General features: G+C 44.3%; 1 protein-coding gene across 1 annotated transcript in view; it reads left to right on the forward strand.

Annotated features, from left to right (window-relative positions):
- thsd7ba (thrombospondin, type I, domain containing 7Ba) overlaps positions 1 to 15912 on the forward strand; it is a 132266-nt gene extending 116354 nt beyond the window's left edge. Inside the window, exons 19-28 of the mRNA XM_053439976.1 lie at positions 115 to 230; positions 1480 to 1597; positions 3080 to 3225; positions 4026 to 4194; positions 7556 to 7729; positions 10444 to 10539; positions 11642 to 11724; positions 12276 to 12471; positions 12966 to 13053; positions 13721 to 15912. Coding sequence (XP_053295951.1) covers positions 115 to 230; positions 1480 to 1597; positions 3080 to 3225; positions 4026 to 4194; positions 7556 to 7729; positions 10444 to 10539; positions 11642 to 11724; positions 12276 to 12471; positions 12966 to 13053; positions 13721 to 13802 — 1268 coding nt within the window. The 3' untranslated portion in view covers positions 13803 to 15912. The remainder of the gene's footprint in view (positions 1 to 114; positions 231 to 1479; positions 1598 to 3079; positions 3226 to 4025; positions 4195 to 7555; positions 7730 to 10443; positions 10540 to 11641; positions 11725 to 12275; positions 12472 to 12965; positions 13054 to 13720) is intronic.
- The last annotated feature ends 3489 nt before the right edge of the window (positions 15913 to 19401 follow it).

A 19401-nucleotide genomic window follows, 5' to 3' on the forward strand; every position in this document is an offset into this window, starting at 1 on the left:
TTAGTGTGTACACAATGAGCAGACTGGATTTATTTGACATGCGGTGGATGACAACCTGGGGACGGTCAGACTAATGTACACATATGTTCCCTTGTGTGTGTGTGTGAACTACAGAATGGAGTACATGCCAGCTGAGTGAAAACGCCATATGTGGCCAGGGGTCACGGTTGCGTATCCTGGACTGTGTTCGCAGCGATGGGAAGATCGTAGAGCTGCAGAAGTGCGAGCAGGTAAAGTGGACTTGTAAACTAAAGAATTAACTCTCAATATTTCGTGATAAAGTCATAATATTATGAGAATAAAGTTGTAATTCTAGGCTACGTGTCATTTTACAGGAAGAATATTTGAAGATCAGCCTGTAATTTGTATTAAAATGAGGGATTTAAAGCATCTTGTGAAGTTATACTTTGTTGCAGGTTTCAACAATAACAAAATACTTTTGGCTCTTTAGCATCACATTATGATAAATACCAGCACTTTGAAAATAAGCGGTTCATTCTAAAGGAAGAACCTCACAGACTTGGAGGAATTTGCCTCTTTTGTGCAGGAGGAAGTGTTTGGTAGGGGATGAGTGTAAGTTTGGTGCAAAGAGTTTTGTAGTTTCTCATGAAATGATGAGATTGGTCAGAAGGATCCAGATGAAGTAGAACTCCAGCGAACACAGATTGTCTGTGCTGCTTATTTTCATAAAGATTGTTTTTCTTTATCCTCATGATACTATAATTTTTATTTCATCAAATTACACCTTTAATCTTGTAATATATCATGTTCTTGAAAACTCTTCAATCCAGTCCTGATTACCTTTAATACAGCTTCAAGAGAGTACATGGACTGGACCGGAGTTTATTCTTTTGATATTCCTACTGAGAAATGATCTACAACCAAATGAAAGAGTGTTTATAAATGTGGGTGTGTAAATAAATGTACTTGTAAAAATGTTTGGTCCATTGATTGTCTCCACCTGCCGCTGCAACATGGCGCCAGTGGCTACAATGAAATCTTATGGGGCAACTGCGACATTCAACAAAATGACCGCAAAAAGTTTTGAACTAATGAAAGGCTCAAATATGTTATTGTGGGTCTCTAGTACGATTGTGACAACATTGCACGTGTCTCACTCCCACTCTGGTGTCACTTGAATTCCACTTTAACTTTCTCTAACTTTCCAGAAGCATATCAGCGGGAGTGAGAGGAGCTTTATTTTGATAAAGATAAAGATTCTGTCAGCTCCGTGTCACGCATAGTGTGACTCTCTCTAATGAAAAATATAAAAAATACGTTCAATTATAGCTCCCTGCCATTTGAAAGCAATGTTGATGCTAAAATTGCTTAATTACCTCCTCGTCTCCTCCGTCCTGACATGAACCGCTGCTGCGTATTTGAAGTATGGAAATGTGGGCGATCTCTCTCTCTCTCTCTCTCTTGTTGCTGGAAAAATAATTAGCTTGAACCTCCTCACAGCTCTGCTCTTGTTTCCAGCTCGGCCTGACCAACCGGTGGAGGCTGTCGGAGCGCTGCGTGGTTGGCTGTCCTGTCAGCTGCATGCTCTCCGATTGGTCGCCGTGGGCGGAATGCTCGCACACCTGCGGTAGCCAAGGTAAGCTTCATGAGCAAACACGCTTTGAACCAAAGGGGAAAACACAATCCTGACAGACACACACACACACACACACACGCGGTCGACCACACGTGCAGCTCCTCATTATTCCGCCAGCTCAGGCTTTCACCGGGTTGTTGAATTGTGCATGAATACATTTAAATGCATTAAAATATTTAGGGGCATGTGCAGTCCAAAGCCTGATTATTCAGTGAAACAGGGAGCTGCCGATTCTCTTTTCTCCTATAATGTGTATCCTTACTTTATTGGCATTCTATATGAAGCTGCTTTTTTATTTTAATTAACGGGAGATTTAGCATTGTGAGGTCACAACATGGCAACTTCACTTCAGCTAAATCTCCCACAGCTCACCTTTGCCGACGTCGTAAATGATTCAGTGATCCTAAACATAAATATAAATTCTTCCTCTGCGTGATTTACCCCAAATGCAATTAGTAAACGCTAACCTGTGGCGTGGCCCTGGCTTCACTTTGAACAGTCCGGACGTGATAACCTCATGCAATATACAAAGAGTTAATGAAGTTAACCTGATTGCATACATTGTTTCTCCAACCTCCCAAAGCCAAACCCCCAGATGGGGGGGGGCTTGTTATTCTGTTAATTAGAGAGACTCAACAGTGCCTTCTTAAGTCCATCAATTTTAATTTGTCCTGGGCTGTCTGTTTTCCTCACAGTTAACCCCTCATTCCAGGAAGCTCCCACTTTAACTAGACTTCTCACGTGGGGATTTCAACTCGACACTCTCTCTCTCTCTCTCTCTCTCTCTGTTTGTGTGTGTTTGTGTCTCTCTGTGTTTGTGTGTCTCTCTCGCTGCTGCGTCACTGTCTCCTGTTCCTCACCGTCCCTTCGCCCCTCTGGGGGGGGCATTCATGTTTTGATTGTTGGTATACCCGAGTTGGACGTCCTCTCGCTGTGTCTGTCTGGGGCCTGCCAGGTTTAGCATCTCCCCCGGCGCTTCACACACACACACACGACACACTCACACACACAAAACTTCTGTCTTCAACGCTTTCTCAGAACCTCACAGAATCCCGACACACCCCCCCCCCCCCCCCCCCCCCAAATGCCATCAGGCCACTTCCTCTGTTTCTTTTACTGTTGCCATTTACCAAACGCCTCCTGTCACACATTATTAATGGCTCACTTGAACAAAGCACTTGTGAAGGAAACTGTTAGATCCGAGCACAAAGTGGCATGGTGACACAGACGTAATGTGCTGCTGCACTAATTCCTCTCTGTCATGAGGGAAATACAGTTTTTTTCACGGGGCTAAAGTGGCCTCTTTTCCCTCGTAAATAAATGATTGCCGTTCATTGCAAACACGCTCTTTTATTCACAGTTATTTTCACAGGGATGGATCCTAGAGTGTTTTGGGGCCTTTATTCGCAGTTAGCATGCAGCTTGCACCCGAGTCTCCTCTGTGGTGTGTTGTTCAGGTTCCTTGTTCTTGATGTTCTGCAGCTCTGACGGCGCGCACGAGGCGAATCCTGCAGGAGGCCCACGAGGAGGGGCGTCCCTGTCCCAACCAGCTCACCCAGACCAAACCCTGTCCCATTAAGCCTTGCTATATATGGCTGCTGAGTGACTGGTCCCAATGCACCGTAGAGGTATGACTTTCCACCCTCAAGTGTGCACCAATAATGCCCACTGTCTTCTTAGCTTCGGTTTTTTCTTTGCTCTCAGCACTTTTGTTTAATTGTTTTTCATTATTCATTTTCTCTGCGTCACACTTTTAAATATGTGCAGCTTATAAAGACATTGCAGTGCACTGCCACATTTGTTCAAGGTGCCCTGTGGAGAGTCTGACCAGCAGCTCCAAATAGCTCCATTGATGATGATATCCTGTGGTGCATTCTTGCAACAAACAAAAGCTCTTGCGTGAATGCACGAGGTCTAATAACTGTGTCAAGTGCAGTTTGTGCCTTTTAAAACAAATGCCAGCATTATATCTGTGCCGCATACTGTGTCATGGCATTGTACCAAGGATGCTGGAGTTGGGGGGCGGGGGGGGCTGCAGCACTTTCTACTGGTGAGGGACAGAAGCTGTAAGGTGAAACAGTTCTCTAAGAACAATTAAAGAATCTTTCATGTAAGTTTCTGTGGTAAAAATATTTAGAGTAGCATAGTAACAGGCCTAATATTACCTTTTGTTATTTTATTTTTTACAATATTTGATGCACAAATGTGACATAGATGTTATTAGAGGTGAACTGAAAGGATTGTGGCTCTTCTTTCGATAATAGTGGGTCAAAAATCCAAGTTTACAGATTGTTTTCTTAATCTGGTATAAATTGTCTTCACAGGAAACCTCTGAAACCCTGTCTTAGCAGAGAAGTTAGGATACAATGTCGGTGAATCTTAACAAGGTCATGTGTGTGTCTGTGTGTGTGTGTGTGTGTTTGTGCAGGGTGCAGAGTGCGGTGAGGGGCTGCGGAGGAGGAACCTGTCCTGCGTGGTCCACTGGGGCGACTGGCCCGAGTCTCCTCCTCAGCCAGTGGACCCGGAGCTCTGCGGAGACAAAGTGAGGCGGCGGATTCAGCAGCAGATGGAGCAGCCCTGCTTTGTTCCCTGTCCAGGTGAAACTCAAATATCTCCTCCATTGTATTGACAGCCAGAGCGAGTATACGCAGGGTCATTATTGATTCAATTGCATGAAAGACTACATCAATGATGCATTACTGGAGTAATTTTGGATTCATAATACCAACAGATATTTGGCCTGCAGTTTGACTTAACAATCAGCATATCATACTTTCTGCAAAATCAATCAAAGTCATTGATTAACTAATGAGCCTTTTATCCAGGAAAAGAAAAGACTCAATGTCCACAGAAGGTTTTTATTCTTCATCCTTTACCTAAAATCCTCCTCAGCAGCTTAAAGCAAAGACAGATTTCACAGGCGATCATTTGAAAACAGGAAACTACATTACGCAAAAACACAGGAAGAAAACAAAACATGAAAAATCATCCCGACTGGAACAATTAACTGATCCCACTGCTGTAGGTAATCAATCTGCCTATCACAGCCACTCCATTAACAGCTACTGGGGAGGAACTCATTATGGGGAAACTCACGAGCCAAAGCAAACTCAGTATATATCACAGCGGTAGCAGCGAGTGGATGTTTAAAAACAAGACAGATGACAGATATATTGTCGCTTGCGTTTGTCGTACTTCTCACATTTTGCATCACAGTGATGATCTAAAGTTGATCGTTGATGTTAGAAGATGACGGCAACACATGGTGGTGAGAAGAGCTACAGCTGGTATCCAACAGTATGAGTGAAGCAATGTAAAGACACGGGTACTCCCTCTGTTATAGTTTAACACAACTTTATTTCAGACTACACACAAACAAACCACACTTACACAAAGCTCTCAGATGTAAATCTAAAGGGAAAATGTATCTATTATCTTAAGAGAATAAGGATATTTGTACATCTGTGCAAGTAGCAGTGGTGGGATATAACAAATACTTTGTACATTTTTATTTTCAGGTCATTTTCACTTTTACTCCACGACATATTCCAGCAAATATCTGTACTTTCTACTCTACTACATTTTTACAATGCATTACATCACACAAAAACATTATTTTGAAAATTCTGATGAGGGGAGCTCCATACTATTATTAATATGAGTCTGTAATATTCTTGCATTAACCTAAATATTCAGTAGACACAGTTAAGATAGACGTCGAATGAGGGAATAGGCTTCACTGGGCAAGTACTTTTAAATTTAAAGCAAGTACTTAGTAACTTTAACTTAAGTAGAAATGATATTGCGGTTATTTTACTCAACTTACATTTTTGGTCTAGTTATTTGTTCCGTAAGTAAAATGTTTCCCTTGTTCTTCCTCCACCAGTGGCAGCCAGATATGAATTCTTGTGTGTATTTTGAAGTGGTTTATTTATTTAAAAACCAAACACACAAACACATTCTGTCCTCTGCAGATTAAAATATGTGTTACAAGATGTGATTTTGCAACAAATGCATGAAAAGTGGGATCTGAATGTGAAAAAGCAGTGAAGTATTCTGAAACATGATATCGAATAAATATGTGATAGGACCTATATTACAGATAAAACTGGGGTGCAAGTTGAAGCAGCTTCCTGCTCCTAAATATACACGATACACATCTTGATGTACTGTACAGCTGCACTCGTGGCTGGAGAAATGAAATGCGTCAGGAGCCGGTTCAGATCAACTTGTTTTTCTTGCAATTTTGGAACAGTGTCTCTGCATCCAGTGGTGCCAGTTTGTAGAGCACATCAAACCCCACGCAGTCTGTTTTCTGAGATGGGATAATGATCAAAGAGCACCAGTGTTGGCAGAGCCTGTGCCTGTAGCTGTAATTCGGCTGAAAAGAAAAAATAGAGGTAAAAAAAAGATTGGTTCAACCTGGCAGTGGCTGTGTGCGCTGGGCTGCATCTCAGCAAAGGAGACGGCTGGATCGTGAAAAGTCAGAGCTACTATGAAAAAGATTTTACACTTAACTAGTTTCTCGTGTTTTCCTCCTTATGAGGAAGTAGACAACGAAGAGCTCGGTGCCAAATTCAGAGCTCTTCCTCGTTTTTGCACATTTTAAATCTTAGGGAAATTTTGGAATCAAGAAAGCTCAAACATTAATCAATCTCTTTGGTTCGGGATTAATCAGCATATTGTGTGTTTTTTTTACATTGTATCTGTGCACAGTGAAATGGTTAATCATCATACAGTCACCATAGCAACACAATCCCAGCAGATCAAAGACGACTGACATCCCAGTGATGCCAACCAGTGTTTGTCCTTTCGTCCCTGTTTTTAGGCCACAGTGTGAATATAGAGTTTGCTGCGAGTGCGGCAGCGGCTGACCAGCTGACAGCTGTGACCTGCTTCACTTGTCACTGTCACACTCTCCACCTTGAAATAAATCCATAATGAGGCCTTGTTGTGGTTGTAGAATACACATGTGGGATTTCCTACGTGGTAACAAAGAGGGCTCCTCAGATCTCCTCCTCTGCAGACACACCGTCCTGCAGCGCTCTCCTCTCTGATCCTCGCCTTGGTTCATCACTCACTTTGCTGCGAGCCTTGGCTCCGGATCAGGACTGTTTGATGGCCAGAGCAGATGTGTACCAGTGTGTGTGTTTGTGTTGTGTTGTGCGCTCCCGCGTCTGTTGGTGGTGTAGCAGGGGGGGCCTAGGGGAGGGGTTGTCCACACCCATGTGCTGTTGTGTGTGTGTGTGTGTGTGTGTGTGTGTGCGTGCGGTACACTGCAGCTTTCGCCACAGCGTGTCTCCACAGCGTGAGGGAAGCGGGCAAAGTGGATCCGTGTGAAGATGAGACCTAATGAGATGCGTGTGGCCGCAGACGGCTGCTAATTGACGTTCAGGGCAGAGAATCAGAGGCTTGTTCTGGCTGAGGAGCCGTGGCAGCAGGTGATATTATCACTACAAGATGACCCTGTCAGAGATTATATATAATGGATATTAATGTCTGACCTTCATGGGAGCAAGTGTTTACGTGTTGTTTGTAGACCGACTGAGCAGATTGAGGCAGCATTCATCCTCTATAAACATTCCCCACACCAAATGAATTTCCCTTCCTCCCCTGAGACACATTTCAGTATTGTGTGTTGATTTTTTTTACAGTTGGGCTCTGCATCCCAACTTGTATTGTATAATTTATAGCTCTGGTTGGCCTATTACTTCTGAATGCCCACTGGGCTGTCTGAGTAATTTGTTTTTGCATTCGGCACATTATCAGCCGCAGACGTGTGCTGGGGTTGTTTTCGATCTCTTTTAAATGTTCCAGGAGCCGGCGGGGGGGGGCAATAAAATGATCCCCGGAACAGCGTCGGCAAGCTGAATGTAAACCTCCATTCGTGTTGTCTAAAATAGAAAAGTCTTGGTGTTATTGACCCCCCCCCCCCCCCCCCCCTCTCTCTTTTTAAAGGAGACTGCCATTTGACGGAGTGGTCCTCGTGGAGCTCCTGCCAGCTGACCTGCCTGGAGGGGCGGAGCTTCGAGACCACAGGTCGCCAGGCCCGCTCCCGAGCTGTGATCATCCAGGTCCGGGAGAATCAGGGCAGCTGCCCCCATCAGGTCTTCGAGACGCAGCCCTGCAAAGGTAATGAGGAAACCACGTCAGGCCTCAACCTATTTAAAGAAGACACAGATCAGTAATGTTGTTATATTAATGATGCATCACATGAGGACTTCTGTATAGAAATGATTGCTCATGATGTTAATCATCACCCAATCTCACAGCTCATCAGCCATTGTCTGAACATAAAGGAGCCACTGGGGGCGATAACCAATGTTTTGGAGCTTCCTGTGTAGACAGCAGATATCCCGGCCTAGACTCAATCATTTTACACCGTTTACTAGTTTCTTTTATCACACTAGTCAAAAAATGTCCACACAAAACTAAAACAATTATACTTTTTAGACATTTCGGCTCATCTCTATTAGCAGCTATCAGATAGTCAATGCATTTCTTTTAGTCCCCACACAGACCTTTTACCTGGGGGCAACCCCCAGCTCAAACCTGATTGGTCAAACTAGAGAACAGAAACCAGAAGGCTTCAATCCCCAAACCTCTGTCCCTCGTGAATAGATCACGTGCACAATCTGTTTGTTGAGATTAATTATCACCAAATGCTCTATTAGAACTTCAAATTATATTTCAGCTCATTGTTTTGTAACTTAACTCTTCTTTTTGTCTGTTGCTGCTTTCAAAGTTTTGTTTGAAGCCGGAGGGGAAAAATAATCTAAACAGCAACAAAAAACCAAAGTTAGCCTCTATCTGCTGAACATGGTGGAGCATTTAGCAGCTGAAGAGCCGAGTGTTTCCCTCAGGAAGCAGCGGAGTCCAAAGACGGAGTTAAAAAGCAGAGTTACTAATGGACTCGCATTCATCATGTGGCCAAATAACATGACACCGACCGAATGCTAATGTCGCTCCGTTGCTGTCGCATGTGTTAATCAACAGCTCGTTTGCTATAAGTGCTGATATCGTAGTGTTGTGTTATCGGTGTGTTACAACAGCCTCTAAGCTGACAAAAAACAAAAAGATAGAATGAGAAAAAAAAAAGAAAATCATGCAGGTTTAATGAGCACTGCGGCCGGGTGAGGAGCCAAACCACCGGAGGTCAGCAAGAACTACAGTAGGTGTGTAAATCTGATCTTTACTCTCTGCGTATGTGGACCAAACAAACGAGGACCAGCTCAGCAGTGAGTGAATATCAAGTGTCTGGGAGGTCAAGGCCCTCGAGGAGCTTCGCTTCTCCACGTGCTTCAGTCACGCTGCGTGTGCAGGGATTCTGAATGATGGGTCTTTAAGAACAAAAAAGTCTCTGACGGTTTCATTGAAGTTGCAAGAGCCCTGCTGCTAAACCTTTAGATCTGCTCGCCCGGGCCGTGAAAAACTGCTCTTTTTAATCCTGCTGTCCTCGAAGATACACTCGATCGGCATCGAGGCAATGTAATAGACATCATGGACAAAAGGCTTCTTTTGGGTTTCTCTGAGTGTTCACCTGCCTGTAGGGAGCTAAAAGCTGATATTACCAGTGCCTTTGAAATGGCCGGCTCCGCAGTGAGACATGGTTTTGTAACTTCAGCAGAGAGGGCGCTCGGGAAAATGAGAAACAAGATGAAAGGTTTATCAATCAAGTATCATGAGATGCGATCTGATTGTCATCTAAGTCGCAGGTAGAGACAAATACAATGTGCTCCAGCAAATTGCACACACACCATTATGGTACTTCGTTTTTCTATCGAACTCAGCCATCGAACCTTCTCTGATTGGTCGAGTGAATCCTTTGATTCGATGAGGAGGCAAACCTCCGGTGGCGGTTTCTGCAGATGAGACGTACACCACGTTGAAGAGGAGTGTTGAACTCGCTGCAGAAGCACTTCAGCTCAGACATAATCTCAGGAGGTCTTGGGTGAGCAGCTCTCTTGAGGTCACTCCGCAGCGTCTCTATCGGTTTAAGGTCTGCGCTCTGACCGGGGCCACTCCACTCGAGCTGGATTTTCTTTTGTTTGAAGTCATTCTGAGGTTGATTCTCTTGGATGTTTGGGTCCTGGTGCTGCAGCATCTCTCGACTCCTACAGATCTTCAAGTTGTCCAACGTTCAGAGGCAGCACCAGCTCATCATGCTCCCTACACCCTATACTTCAATTAACATCTACGAATAACAATAATATGAATACTGCAATGAGCTCCTCTATACGTAGAAATCCCTGTATAGTGGAGTAGGGCTGTTTCTGAATGAGTGGGTGATTTTAGGTACAGCCTATGTGTTTTACAAAAGGAACAATATATTTATTGTATACAAATCTATGCCCCAGAGTTTCTCAACCTCTCTATTCTTCAGATATATAATCTCGTACTTCATGACATACCTGAATACCTCCACTGAACAACCCCTGCCAACTCTCTTTTCCCTTATTAGATAGGTGCTTCTACAACTTGCGAGAAAAATGGTCTCTGTCAGACACCCGTGGAGCTTACATGTGTAATTTTGAGCTAAGGTCCACATTTCACACGTCCTTTCCTGAGGTGTTTCATCCCCCCCAAGGAAAATAAGAGCCCTCCTTTCAAAAGAGGATATATGAGAGGTATCCAATTTATTTACCACCTCATTTCCTCCAGAGATCCCTTTGTCACATCGCACATGGCCTCAGTGGAAAGGTGCCCTTTTCCCTTACACCACAAACACAATGAGACTTACTACGAGATGAAGTAGGGGGGGGCAGCAGAGGAAGCAGGTGGTTAATGCTCACGGGGGTGAACTGCTGAAGAGCCTCACCTCTGCCTCTTTTGTGCCACCGCTGCAGAGGGGAAGTGCCACAGTTACCAGTGGAGGACGGGGGGATGGAGCAACAACGAGCGGGTCGTGTGGTGTCAGCGCTCAGACGCCGTCAATGTCACAGGTGAGCCGCCACACACACACACACACACACACACACAGACATGCTTATATAAATATGAATATCTATGTATATCTGGCTTGGTGCAGACTGCTACTGAAAGTGTCCCAGTTCTGCCTTTGTTCCCCCGCACTGAACTGAATCTGTGTGAACAGCAGAAAAGCCTCCACGGCGTCTCATTTCTCAATCCGGCCCGGATCACTTGGATGTGTGCTACAGTGTCTGATAACTTGATTGCTCAGGAAAAAAAGAAAGGGGGGATTTGAAAGTGATTCCGATAACAGAAAGTGAATCTTCCTCCATTCATCAAAGTGAAAGAAAGCTGTTACCCAGCTAGCACGTTTTTTTTTTTTTTTTTGCGGATATGCTCGAGGCAGCTGGTTTGAGAATAAATGTTGAGATAATTGAAAAGTGCAGAGGATACAAAAACAGATATTTCAGTTTACAATAATATCAAACTCTATGAATAATGCCCTGCAGTGGAAACAATCACTCACTCACTCTACCCCCTTGAAATAAACCTGATTACACATCATGTGTGTTTCTATCTCTTACACACCTACACAAATAAGCACACAGGCTAATATACCAAGAATAATTTGAGTGCTCCAGTCGAATTTAACACCTTATTTGAGCTGTCCATTTTTAGCGCAGCCTCTATTGATTCCTCCTCTCCCTCTTAACATAGGCAATCAATAAGGCAGACTCTGAGCCGGGAGGCATTCAATCCATATAAATATAATCATGCATTTGTATTTGTGGGAAGTGAAGCAGGCGTGGAGAAAGCGAACAAAGGTTCTAGGGGAGCGTGATGTGTTGTAAATAGCGGCTGAACGTGATCTTATCGCCGTAAGGAAGCGTTTCTGACAAATATGAGACCAGGAGGAATCACCTCCCTCCTGCAGACGAAGGCAGGAGCCCGAGGCATTACTCTTGGATATTTTGACATGCAATTTTCCATGTTTGAATTAAAATGTTCACAGATTGATCAGGGACCCTGATAGGCAGCCGGGGCCATTAATCAGGTGTGGCAGTACATTAATTTACTGATCAATGGGCGAAGGCAAAGTAACTAAAAGAAACCTGTTGTTTTTTTCCCCTCCAGGCGGCTGTTTCCCGCAGAAGAGGCCCACCACGGTCAGACACTGCCATCCTCCGTGCGCCAAGCCCTTCTCGCACTGCACGCCGGTGAGATCGCCGTCCTTTGATCCGGCCGCTTTGATCTCTGCAGTTTCTTGCTTTTCCCTGCTGCTGCTGCCACGTTGTAAACAGGGAGCGATATGGATTTTGACAGATGACATTTTTAATTGTCAAGAACAGCCCATTAAAGGGAAATCACATTAATAGCAATGAGCGTGGGCTCTGTGTCAGTCGGTGGCTACACCTGGAGCGTTTTGGGGAGGTGGGGGGGTGGGGGCAATGAAAAAAGTGAAATAATCTAAACTTGACGTTTTACTGCCCCTTAGAGTACCCTTCATGGTACTGCACTTAAAAGTGATTTTATGTAATTGAATTTCAGAAGTTTTTTATAGAGATTAAACACCTTAAATTAATCAAATGTGAAACCCCCCCATCAATCTCTTAATCTGGCAAGTTGATTACCAGCGCTCGGAGGATTCTAGACTACTCCCAGGACGTGACCACACAGACTGTTCTGTCAGCAGTGTTTTCCGGCAGCAGGAAAAGCAACAATTACACTTGTCCTGTGTCGGCTATGAATGATGGTTTTCTCCTCGCAGAGCGGAGTGTGCGGATGTGAGCGGGGCTACACCGAAGTGATGACCACGCACGGCTTCTTGGACTACTGCACCAGGACGCCGGGGGTGGACAACCACAAGAAAGCTGACGTGAAGACCAACTCGGGAAGGTTAAAACCGGGGCCGTCTCAGGCTCGCGACCTCTTCAACGAGTGGACCCTGCGACCCGTCGGCCCAGGTACTGAAATGGAAATCGTCTCCAGGTCTCAACCAGTGTGGCCTCCTGCTGCCTCTGAACCCCCCATTGCAGCTTCTAGCATCACAAGGCCGGGGGTGGCCTTTGTTCAGGGTTTTCACTGCTGGAATTATCTTTATGGGGCCCACAAGTATATGGAGTAATCTCTGTCTCTCTGTTAAATTGTTCTCATCAACTGCTCATCTGAACCTTTTCAAACCTGGTGCCTGAGTCGCTGAGGATCCAAAGGAGCTGCAGTGTTGACGGGGAAGGTTTTATTTCTTTGAGGGGATGAGCAGTTCTCAAGAAAAGTAACAGCCAGAGACCTCCTCCATTTAATTTCACTGCATATGGTCGTTATGTTTCCTTTTGATTTGAGCCACAACCTGCTCCGGCTTGTCAGGCTCTCCACAGGTTTCCCCAGCTGTGCAGGTGAAAGGTTTGTGATTAGGAATATTCACAAACTTGTATTAAATCTGCTGTTTGATTTTGCACAGATGGAAGAGTGAAGCTGTGGGTTTACGCCGTGACCGCCCTTGGATTCATCGTGATACTCTTCATCGTTACCTTAACATTCCTGGTCTGGTATGTATGTGTTATGTTGCTCTGTACTTCTTCCCTAAGCACAATTTGAAAGAACAAAAGCTACATTTGAGATCTCTAACTGTAGATTAGAGCCAGCTGAACACTGAGGACCAGAATAAACATAGAGAATTCATAATCATTAGAGAGAAAATCCGTCATGTATGAGTCATAGACTGGTGAAAAATTAAAGGAACCAACCCACATAAAATGTCTGGCCACACTATAGCTCAAAAACTCCACTTCCTCCATGTTAGCATATGGGACAGGGGCAACTAAAACGTCAAATCACACGCTTCAGGTATCATGCTGATTGTTCAGGTCCTATGTTTGGTTTTAGTTAGTTATTTGATGCTGTATTAACCGGATGAAACATCATGTCTGACAGCTTACATTGACACAAGTGGTCAAGCGTGTGTATCACCAGGACCACGAAACCACAGCGACACACCAGGATCGATGCTGGCTCTGGTTTCCAAATTTTGTCAAAAGCTCAATATGGCCAATGACCTGTATCCAGCATATTTTAGCTCAATATCTGCAAACAAAAACATATAATGCATGTATTGAAAACCACTTAGTGACCTCTCGTGTCTAATGAGGACATTGTCACCCCTGTGCATATTCCACACAATATAATCTGTGTTTTTTTGTTTTCTTCTTTCCCCAGTAAGCCATCCAAAACCACCAAGACGTGTCCTCCACCGCAGAAGCCCTTGACCCTGGCCTATGACGGTGACATGGATATGTAACCCGGCTGCTGCTATACCTCTCAACGACACGCCCGGCCTCTGACGGACTCCTCACTGCGATCTGACCTGTTTGAGCTGGGAGACGTTTTTAACAACTGCATTGCAAAAGCAGAGCAAATGGACAAAGCTCTCATGTGATCTGCTGCTGAGAGGCGACTCAGCCCGGAGGTTCTGCGGCGGCCATCTTTCCTCCAGGAAGAGGAGGAGCCAAAGCTGATCGAGGTCCCAGAGAAGTGTCCGGACATAGGAACTAAAGGGACCTGTAGTTTCTTTTTTCTTAATTGCTTGCAACATGAACACATCGTTGAAGCACAGTTTGCAACCCACAAAAACACAAGAACTCCTGAAAAGCAAAAGACAAAGTGGATCCGCAGGTGTCGCCCCCCCCGGAGGTACGAGGGGCCTCCTGGTTATTTGTCTCATGTGTGTGTGTGTGTGCGTCGTGAGGGGGACGGAACATCTCGAGGCAGCCGTCACTCATGACATTAAAAAGGACAGCGGAGCATTGACATTTGAATTTGTCTCATTAGTGCTGGATCTTTGTAAAGAGAAAATGTCACAAGCCTTTTGGGTAAACAAACAGCCTTTTTTTCAATCTCTGAGAATGAACAAGACACTTTATGCACTATGTTAGTGCTGATTCCCTTTTTTTCTTTTCCTTTCAGACGACTTTTTTCTAGTGTTTTAATTGTAATGCAAGTTGTTGCTGTCAGATTGTGTTTCGTTGATGATGCCATATGTTGTGTATATGTGGAAACCAAAAGCAGGCTTGCCTTGAGTTAAACGATTCAACGATGCAGTAAATTCTCCTCCCTGATGCTCATGAAGACACTCGTCCACCGACGACTCTAATTAAGGAACGATGTCAGAAACTGTGTGAACGACTGCCGGGGAAAAGAAAATGGCCGCCCTGGTGAGAATCGCGGCGCAGGATCGCCCGGCGGCAACGCTGACGGATTCTTTGAATGCAAGTTATCAAATACCAGCATGATGATGATCATACCTCATAGACACTTCACTCTCATTAAAGGCAAAACAAAACAGCACCGATTCACCAAAAATACACACGAGAGCAGACAGGACCAATTATCCACTGGATCACAGTTTTCATCTGATTGAATAATACTCCATGCCTTTTACAAGGACGTCTTACTTTAATCATTTTCTTTTTTTACGACATTTATTCAACCAATTGTACAAATAAAACAAATTAGGCTGGTAGAGCGCAAGGATGCAGGCTCGTTTTTTGACAGTTTTTAATATTTGTTTTGCACCATGAAGATAGGGCTCGAACATTAAAGACAGCAAACACCAAATATTTGTCAGCACAGTTCAATTGTGAACTATTTCTCGGGCTCGTGCATGAATTTGTGTTCTTTTATTCAGGCCAAGGGTTTATTTAAATTATAACTTTTGTTTTATTCAGATTTCCATGTAGTAAGGCGTCCAGGATTTGTTTAGCACCAAAACATCATCCAAAATCCTCTCGGTGGGTCGGAGGTTCTTTCCCCATTTAACCATTCAGCCGCGGATCCTCCTGAGCGTCCCTCATGAAACCCAGTGGAGAATTAAATTCCTGACACTTGGTGCTTTCCACTCCGACAAGAGATTTTTCGCTGTTTCTCCTTTTGCCTCCACAAACTTGAGATTTGGTCTCGTGTCATCCGACCTCCCTCTGAATGTATTTTACCAGACATAATCTATAATCTTAATGGTTGTGCAAATATGGCTGTTACATGCTGTAACAACTGTATGTCAACAGCTGATTGTATGTAGGCATGCTTGATTCCTTTTGGCAGAGAGTGCTCCAAGTGGCCTTGCAAAGATTCTGTTTTACCAGTTGCCAAACATTTTAGAGTGGTTTCTTTTAGGCTGGTGTTTCTGACATTGGGCCGATGAAGGGCCCACGCGGTGAATATGAGGTCAATGTACAACCTAAATGTGAGATGTTTTACAGTTTTACATTACTTTGCCAACTAATTAAAAAAAAAGTTATTTGGTCACATTCACATTATGAAAGTATGAACAGCCTCTGACCTGATGGAGAGAAGTCCTCTGGGTTATGTCCCGGAAAATATCTGAAAGTATGAAATCATCCATTGTTTACAGTGCCATGCTATTTGTGTTACTATTATGTGTACATGGAGAGCTGGACAAAAATGCAAATAAATTGTGAAACAATGTGAAAATAAAATGGTGCATACTCTCTTCTCCTTGTTGCACACCTTCCTAGTTCAGCCTCGGTGGAATATGTTTTACGAGAGACGCTCCGTCCTGCTGTGATCTTCATCGGCTCCTTGACTCTCCAGTCCTGATAAATTGTAATTACCGATGCCGGCTCCGAGGCAGAGCCTGGAATAGATGAGCATCTGATAAGATTCATCTCGCCCTGCAGGCAGATTCCCAGGCTGATATTCCCCGGCTGCACGCAGGTTGTGGGGGGGGGGGAAACGGTGCTTAAATCTTTTGTTCTCATCTAATTCATTTATTTAAGCCTGTCACTTTTGTTTAAGAGATGGTTGAATAAAAACGCTTTTGTCATGGCCATCTGATCTGTAGCAAAGTCGCGGGGACCGATCTTGTCGTGTCCAATTTTTCACCCTTGTGACACTTTTTGCAGGTTTCAGTGAAGATATGTGAACGGCTTGGCAACGACAGAGTCTGGATTTAATCAGGACTCATCTGTTACAAGCGAGATGGATCATCCTAATGAAATGTAGCGTGCAGTCGTTTGGCAGAGCAGAGTGAGAGCTTAACAAATGTTTTGTAGGCGCGATGTGTAGCCTCTTAAAGCATCAAGTGTTTATTAGTATTACTGGTTTATCGTGTGATTGTTTGAATCCCACCAGAGTGGAGACGATCCCACAGATGTCATCTGAGGTGGAGGCCTCTCACTTGAGGTCACAGCGGGAATCAAACCCAAAATGACAGTTGCATGTTGTTTGTGTGCTACTAACCTACTAAACTCACCATCCAGTCAAGGTTAATGAGTAGAAATAGACAAAACAACAAGTGCAGTTAACTTTGCCTTTATGAACATGCTACAAAAGCAAACTACATCTGGGCTTTGATGGTGAGGATTATGGTTTACGGATGGATGGTCTTTATAAGTGACCGGTCCAGGTTGTGCCCGCCTGTCGCCCAATGGCAGCTGGGCTTGGCTCCACCCCCCTCCCATACCATGGATGGGTGGATGGAAGGTTTTTACAAGTCTATTGCTGTCTCATAAGATTCACAACTGTCTCATTTAGGATTGTTTTGGCTGTTTGTTTAAGCCGTGCATCTAGCACCGCACCAACAGGTGGATGAACCTCCCCTCACCTGATCCCTTTAACTTACCCCTTCATCATTATAGGGACATGATGAATGTAGTGACTTTGTTCATCCCTGAGCCGTTAAACTAACATCATCATCATCATCATCATCAGGACCATCGTTCTGCTCAGACCACCACCGTGGAGGGGCCTCGGGGGAGGGGCACCAGGCCAGGTGATTAGCACAGCTGTCACCAGCGAACTAATCACTGCATCTCTCTTGCGGCCAGATGCCCCCCTGCCCCCGTCCTCATCCTTATTATATCATCGCACAGATAAAAGAAGCAGCAGCAAAGTGGGTGTTTCATTTTTCATCCTGTTACCTCCTCAGTTATAAACACCGACCTTGTCAGGACCAGTAGACCCCATGGTGAGCTGAAGCCTGGTCATTTTCTGAGGGTCCTGGTTAGAGTCAGGTTCTGGCATGAATTGGTCATGGTTAAGGATAGGTGTCAAGTTTTGGTTAGAGGCTGTCCACAATGATTGGGAGTCAATGAACAATGCTAACAAGGATAGCTACGCAAACTTCTTTTTGTGTGTGTGTGTGTGGTCGGTTTTCACTTATGTCATTGTGAGAACCATTCTGAGCATAAACCTTCAGAGGGAGGACATTTTAGGGTCGGGTTAGGGTACGGATAAGGGTTAGGTTGAGCTAGCTACAGGGAATGCACTATACCAGAGTGTCCTCGCTAAGAAAGGACTGTGCGCTCATGTGTGTGTGTGTGTGTGTGTGTGTGTGTGTGTGTGTGTGTGTGTGTGACAGTCAGTCAGTTTCTTTGATCATGATAAATATCCAGCAGTAAATTAGACTGAGCTAGTCAAAACAGATTTCTGCTTCAGCAGCTACGAGAGGGATTCAATTCCAAAGATGTGAATCTCAGCAGAAAAAACAGATTGATCTTCACTGATTTCTCGTCTTCTGGTAATATTTTCCTAATTATTCGAGGGCCAACACTCTGGGATCTGAGAGCGTGAAGGAACAGAGGTGAACGTTGAGAAATGGATAGATAAGCTCATCATCATGTGCTCGATAGAAAAGGACTCTGAAGTTCAGCCTGGCTTGAGCTCGATCAATACAGGACAGACAAACAGGTCAAATAAGGTGAAGTATGCTTCTCAACTCATCCTCTGGCAACAAGTTTTTAACAAGCGGATCATTGAATTTTGGACCAAAAAAAAAGGGTCAGATGATTGAATGCTGCAATTTGAAGTTAATTTTCTTCTGGACAGATACATTTAAATGTATCACACGGGAGCAAATTAAAATACAAATTCAATTATGTTTCAAAAGCTGTTGCCATTGCCGGTAGTTTGTATTTCAATCAAGAAAGACTTCAGGTGAAAAATTAACACAATTTAATGCTTTGCACAATAAGAGATGAAAGGAATGGGATTTAAATGAGAGTCAATTTGGCCCTTCAGCCACTTTTTGATGTCACCAAGGTTGCTGGATATTGGAGGCTGGAGGTGATTAGGGAGGAGGAGGAGGAGGAGGAGGAGGAGGAGGAGGAGGAGGGTCACAGCCAATCACTGAAATGACAGCTGGCAGCAAGCGAGAGGAGCAGATTTACACATTGACAGTAACAACGTGATTGACTGATCGAGATCCTGACAAAATCGGATTGGATTATTCTGAACACCCAACAAGAGGCAGGGGGGGTGAGAGAGAGAGAGAGAGACAGAGAGAGAGAGAGAGAGAGAGAGAGAGAGAGAGAGAGAGAGAGAGAGAGAGAATGAATGACACTTAGAGAGACTCGTCCTAAATGAATTCACACTCTGCTTCATTCGTCTAAAACAGAGCTGAACTGTGACAAACTCCCAAAACAAGTTCGGCCTGCTGCAGGTGTCCTCAGCTACCCTGACCCTTCACTGAGCTCTGTTAGAAATGTCTAAAATTAGATCTAGTGACAGTTTTCGGACTTAACAATACATCATCATAGACCACTATAGGCTTCCGAAGTCATATCTGCCTAAACTTCCCCCGCTGGAGCATCTCTTCAGATGTGCTGTGCGGCCTAATTACAATCTAATTTGAGTTCTTGGCCTAGTTCCTGACTATCTGACATAATAACCAGTGGGAGTACTGGGTGTCACAGAGAGAGCGAACGCCGTGGCATCTCCTTCAGTCTCTGTTCCTGAAGTTACTCATGCAGCTTGTTTTCATGAGTATATTGTGAAAAACATCTTATATAGTCTGTCTTTATCGTGTATGTTTTAGGAGCAGATTACTGCAGAGCTCACATTTCTGCTGACCTTACCCAAAGCACAGATCTGAAGATTCTCTG

The sequence above is a fragment of the Pleuronectes platessa genome, chromosome 14 (genome assembly GCF_947347685.1).
Source record: "Pleuronectes platessa chromosome 14, fPlePla1.1, whole genome shotgun sequence".
Lineage (NCBI taxonomy): Eukaryota > Metazoa > Chordata > Actinopteri > Pleuronectiformes > Pleuronectidae > Pleuronectes > Pleuronectes platessa.